We start from the raw sequence: 6,099 nt of genomic DNA, 5'->3' as shown, positions 1-6,099 counted from the left end.
TTATCTTGTGTCCTTGCTTACTGTAAATCGCTCTGGATTAAGAGCGTCTGCTAAATGCCTAAATTGTAAATTGAATATCGTCTCTTTCGGGTGGGAAGGCGTCCAAAACTGTTACTTTTCAGGATTCAAAAGCATCAAAAGTAGCAGATCTACAAGCTCGAAATGCAGCACGAAGGGATCTGCTACTTTTGACTTGAGCGATCAGTTAACGACGAGTATAATAATCATATTAATAATATAATCATGAAATGAGAATAGAAATGGTTTGAGATGAGGTTCTCTTGTGTTTCTCTCTTGTTGGTACTGTAGCAATCTTGATAACTATGGCTCAAATCACCTCTCAACTCTCACTACTCCTGGGTCTTCTCCACATCACAGGTAAGGAGGGGTTTTGTTTAAAAAAATATGTTTTGGCTTTTTCTGCCTTTATTTGATAGTATACAGTAGACTGACAGGATATGGGGGAGAGATGGGGAGTGACACGCAGCTAAGGTCGAGCTCGGGATTTGAACCCGCGACGCGCTGTCAGGCTGCATCAGGCCTAGGTGCCCGGACCACTATGCCAGCCGTCAGGGCCAGGAGATTATTTTTCTTCTAACCCTACCATTTTGTATAGAATATATATCGTCTCTGTCGGGTGGAAACCTCATATGTCCAAAACTGGTACTTTTCAGGATTCAAATAGCAAAAGTAGCAGATCTATACAAGCTGAAAGATGCGCTGCTCCGCAGATCTGCTACTTTTGGTGCTTTGATGTGACGCTGTAGTATGAAGTCCTCATGCATGCACAAAAAGCACATGCTTCGATTATGCATCGGTGTCTCAATGAATTGAATAGCCTACACAGGACTAGAATGGAAACAAGCCCTTAGGGCCTTTTGTGTTATCCTTTTAGCACCATTGTATAATAATCGTACCACTAACCTATCAGGAAACGGGCTTAGTAACGCCGCCAGGGGTGAAAGTGGCTGAGAGTTCTTGCCGGAACTGGGAGGCCGCGCGGCGAAGCCGCGCGACCGGGGGAGTGCGTTCGGCCGCGCGGCGAAGCCAACCAGAAACATGTTTTGAACGTTGGTGGGATTTAATTCGTCGTAAAGCCCGCCTTCTTTATCCGGTAATTTGCACACACACACATATGCACGGACAAAGGCCGTTTCCGTATCCGTTTTATACCGGATCTCCAAGCTGCAAAGTGAATTAATCCCAGTCCCAGTTTCGTTTCGCTGGAGAAGAGGAGACGCTTCTCGGCTCCGTAAAATAAATAAACACCGTAAAAATAGCACGGATTAAGCTGACACAAACACACAGTGGAACAATTCAAAAGCACTTTATTAGAAAATGTAATAATTGTGTATGTTAATCTGACGTTTGTAGATTATGTTTTCTTCTTGATCATGGCCATGGGGCTGTGGCAGGTTATTTAATATGGGATTTTCACAACTACCTTCGAATTTTTCTTAACGGTACGGCGTTCCGGCACCTAATCTTTTACCGGAACGCCGTTCCGGACCGTGCCGGCCCACTTTCACCACTGAACGCCGCCCACTTTCAACGCCATTTTCTAGTCTGACCAGTTTGACGCGCTGGAACGTCAGACTGTAGTTCCATTCTTCTTGTCTAGCAAGCAGCAAGTAGTCGTGACGGTGGATACATTTTTTAATTAAGCAATGGGACGACGGTGCTGCGTTGTTGGAAATATAGCAATAGCAAGTGTTCAGTCGTTGGAGTTAAAATGTACACATTTCCAACTTGGAAGCAAAAGTACTGTGATCAGATGTCGGAGATCTCAAATAAATGTCGTATGGCTTGGGTGTCAGCTGACGAAATAACATAACCTTCAACAACATTCCCAAACACATATAAGCTCCCTACTTGTGCTCAAACGAGCATGACAGCAAACAATCAAAATATAAACATCTGTTGTGTTGATCAGACAGAGTCTCGCAGGACCGGCTAGTGGCTACTGCCCAGTGATGGAAGAAGTACTCAAATGTTTTACTTAAGTAAAAGTATCAATACTGCAATGTAGAAATACTCTGTTACAAGTAAAAGTCCGGTAATCAAAATGTACTTGAGTAAGGTACAAAAGTATTGGCATCAAAATATACTTTAAGTACCAAAGTAAAAATACTCATTATGTCAAATAGCCAAAGTTTAAATAGGGCTGAAGTGGCTGTTTTATATTTAAAAAATCTAATCTACAGAGTAACTAGTCGCTAGTTTTCAAATAATTGTAGTGGAGTAAAAGTACCTCAAAATTGTACTTAAGTACAGTACTTGAGTAAATGTACTTATAGACTACAAAATGGCAACCAGAACTATGCCATTCTCTGCGAGTCTCCGTTCCCTATACTATTTGCAAAATGTTAATAAAGTATTCAATCAATCAATCTTCTCTCTCCTTAAACGGTGCAATAAGTGATAAACTCTCCTGTGTTTCCCAGGTGTGTTTGCAGACCAGAATCATACGAGTCAGACCAGAATCATCGGAGGTTACGAGGTGTGGCCGAACTCCATCCCATACCAAGCCTCCCTCCAGTACAAGAGCTACCAAGGATTTCGCGCCTCCTGGGAGCACCGCTGTGGAGGCACCCTCATCCACCCACAGTGGGTGGTGTCTGCCGCCCACTGCTATAAACAGTGAGTAACTGCACTTTTATTCAGTATATGCTATCATTATAGGTTAACAGTGCCATCTGCCTGAATGTTGTCATGGTGTTATCATGAATATTGTCTCTGTCGGGTGGAAACCTCATATGTCCAAAACAGGTACTTTTCAGGATTAAAATTCAAAAATAGCAAAAGTAGCAGATCAACAAGCTCCAAATTTCGAGCATGTGGATCTGCAACTTTTGAGCGTAGTATGATCAAGTAAACACCTCAACAGCTTTTTATTTATTTATTTCACACACTGATAGTTATACTATGTGTAAAAATGTATAAATATCTAATTTGTTATTTCCATCATGGATGTTTTATTTGATGGCATTCCTGCCCTGGCATTTGGCCTTTGTGCCAAGTCAAGTGGCCTTGTCCCTAAAATGATGAAATCACAAGCCTAGTCGACACAGTGGAATGCCGTGCCCAGAAAGACTTAACAAATTTAAGAAAACTATTCTAAAGCTTGATTTATGCCTCAGCCGAACTTTTTTATTGGTGAAAAGAGTTAACAGGACGCAAGTGATATAAATGACTTTTTTTTAAAAATATTTTTAAATAATTCATACATTTCCAAAATCATACAGATATATAAGTGGAATGATACATTCACAACAGGAAAAAATAATAATAAACATAACAATGAAGATGATAGAAACAAAACAAAACCGACAAAACAAGCTATAGGTACTGAATGTTCTATTGTGTTAGTGTCCAGGGATATGTAGTCTGTGATTAGGTTTTTCCAGTGAGCAGTGTTTATGTTTCCCTTTGATTTACAGTTCATAAGGATAGTTTTCGTGGCAACAGTTTGGGCCAGCACAAGGAGTAGTCTATTCTGTGTGGAGTTTGCATGTTCTCCCTGTGTCCCCTAGGGTAGGTAGTGGGTACACTACCCTCACAAAAAAACATTAGCAGTAACAGCAGAAATCCTGGTCTCTATACTGCCTCCCCCTGGGACGTGTTCCTTCCACGCGCTATGTCCTATCGGGGATACTCTCCCCTGTCAGGTGATAAGAAGCGGCCAGCTCACTCCTCACGCATTGAAGGAAGCATGAGCTCAGTTCGGGGCTCCCCCCAGGCTGGCAGAGAGAGAGAGTTGCTTAGGCAATTGACAATGGGATAAAAAATAAGAAGTAGTCTATTGTGTGCATTGTTTTGATACATGTTTGAGTAAACATACTGATGACGTACTGTAGTAATCGGAATGTGGGATGTGACTTGAACTCTTTGTCTTGTGCTGTGGTCTTTGTAGGGGACAGCTGTTCAGAGTGGTCCTCGGTGAACACAGCTTCTCTCATGTCGAGGGTTACGAGCAGGAGTTCCAGATGTCCAGAGCGTCCAGCAGAGTCATTGTCCACCCATTGTACAATTCCAGGACATTTGACAACGATATCATGCTGCTCAAGGTATCTGACCATGGGTCATCTTCTAGCCTACTAGCTGAACATCAGAACAACACAGATTCACACAACAGACAGTGGTGGAAAGTAACTAAATACATTTTTATTACGAAACGACTTCAGACCAATATACTTTTATTGAAAATACTCGTACCACTTATATACTTTAATTTGAAAATAGTTGATCTACAAGCTCACAACGTGTCGCTTTGCAACGCATTGTGAGCTTGTAGATCAGCTATTTTCAAAAGATTTTTATACATCTCGTGAAATGGGACCTTTTTCACAATGAGTACTTTTTCTTTGGTACTTCAAGTGTATTTTGATGGTAATACTTTTGTACTTTTACTCAAGTACATTTTTCAATGAGAGGCGGACTATTATTTGGGACGTGCGGAGAAGTTGAGGGGCGGTGAGGCGAGCGGGCGCTGTCCCGTGAAATTCTCGCGCACGTGCACGTTTGTGCACATGCGCGGAGGCGGCAAAAGCTGGATTGTGGTGGGCTTTTCTTTTCCCCCGCACCGCGCAGGAGGACAAAACAACAATGATCGTGGCGCGATTCCCGCTGATCCGAGTCCGCGTCCACCGCTCCCAGTCTGTTAAGACCTTAAAAGGGTTCAACTGAATTACACCTCTCTTGGTTCACAGCTGGATCGGCCGGCGATCCTCAACAACAGGGTGCAGGTGGCCAGCCTTCCATACACCAACACACCCCGCCTGACCGCTTCCACCGAGTGTAGGGCCAGTGGCTGGGGGCAGACCGAGGTCTCCGACGCGTCCCCCGAACTGAGGGCCGTGGTTGTGAACTCCAGGCCCAGCTGCGGGTCCTGGAATGCCTTACAGATCACCCAGAACATGATCTGTGCCGGACGCACTGGAGGCGCCTGTTTTGTAAGTAAAGGAAAGAGAGTCAGCTGGAAGGATGGGGTCGCATTCATGAGCCAATAATGTGATGACTGGCGGAGTCAAGAGTTTCCATTCAGTCTCCTACCGGAGCCTCCGGCTGTCATCAAATTATCAGCTTAGGAATGCGACAAAAAAAAAAAAGATCTCCATGAATTCAAGGCTTCATGGGGTGTGTAATTGATAGAAAATAAGTAATTTTTGGGTGAACTACTCCTTTAACCACTCGAACCCTTAGCATCCCTATTCCGGGGGCGAACGAACATTCACCAAAGTTGGCCGATCTACAAGCTCTACAATACCCCATCTACAAGTTGTAGATAGGGTATTTTTGGCAAAAGGATTTGGTGTAGAGGGACAAAAAGAGCACACCAAGTACAGAGGCAACTCATGTCCATTTTTACAAAGTATAGAGGGTACATTTTTACTAAGTATCCAAGTCTACATATCAATTTGGGGGTCCTTGGCACAAACTACTGTCCTATGACAGGGGTTCTCAAAGTGGGGTCAAGGGACCCTCAGGGTTCCTTGATGGGGTCCAAATTGGCCAGTCCACTACTGGTCTCTGTACACTTGAAATTAAAACGTTTGAGAACCAACGATACAAAAGTGACCCGCTCAATGACGATGGCACTTTTCCTCTTCTGTCCTGCAGGGGGATTCAGGTGGGCCTCTTGTCTGTAACGGTAACTTGGAGGGCATCGTGTCCTGGGGCAATACACGCTGTGACAACCCTGACTATCCCAGTGTGTTCACCCAGGTCAGGAACTACCTCAGGTGGATCAACTGGTACCTTCAGCACGTCTAGCGAGACGCTAACTACCAGCAACCTCTAAAATGCACTAAGGAGGACTCTCTATTGTTATGGGAGATCACAGTATATGTCTCATTGGACAAATGCTGTAGGCCTACACTGTAACAGAACTAAAGTTTGCCATGTTTTCTTTTTTGAATCCATATAATTTGCTACAGTATAATCAAAAGACATGCAAGCAGGGGCGGATTAACCCTTCGTGGTGCCCGGTGCTTGGGGGGGGGGGGGGGGTGCTCGTTTGGTGCCCCCCCCCCCCAGGTTGGTGCCCTGTGCTTCAGCACCTCAAGCCCGTTGGATAAGCCACCACTGCATGCAAGGAGG

The 6,099-nt window shown here is 44.2% G+C and overlaps 1 protein-coding gene across 1 annotated transcript; it reads left to right on the top strand.

The window, feature by feature from the left end:
* Positions 1–323: 323 nt before the first annotated feature.
* On the top strand, positions 324–5,772 carry LOC308081787 (trypsin-like; the record flags this gene model as incomplete). The annotated part of the gene is made up of 5 exons (XM_080423411.1): positions 324–378; positions 2,445–2,640; positions 3,914–4,067; positions 4,710–4,952; positions 5,620–5,772. 5 exons carry the CDS (start codon positions 324–326, stop codon positions 5,770–5,772), a joined length of 801 nt encoding a protein of 266 aa, XP_080279537.1.
* Between the last annotated feature and the right edge of the window lie 327 nt (positions 5,773–6,099).

The sequence above is a fragment of the Gymnoscopelus braueri genome, assembly GCF_963280865.1.
Source record: "Gymnoscopelus braueri genome assembly, chromosome: 3".
In the NCBI taxonomy this organism is placed as follows: Eukaryota; Metazoa; Chordata; class Actinopteri; order Myctophiformes; family Myctophidae; genus Gymnoscopelus; species Gymnoscopelus braueri.
The sequence above is the reverse complement of the archived record's forward strand: the minus strand, read 5'-3'. Positions and strand labels throughout refer to the sequence as shown.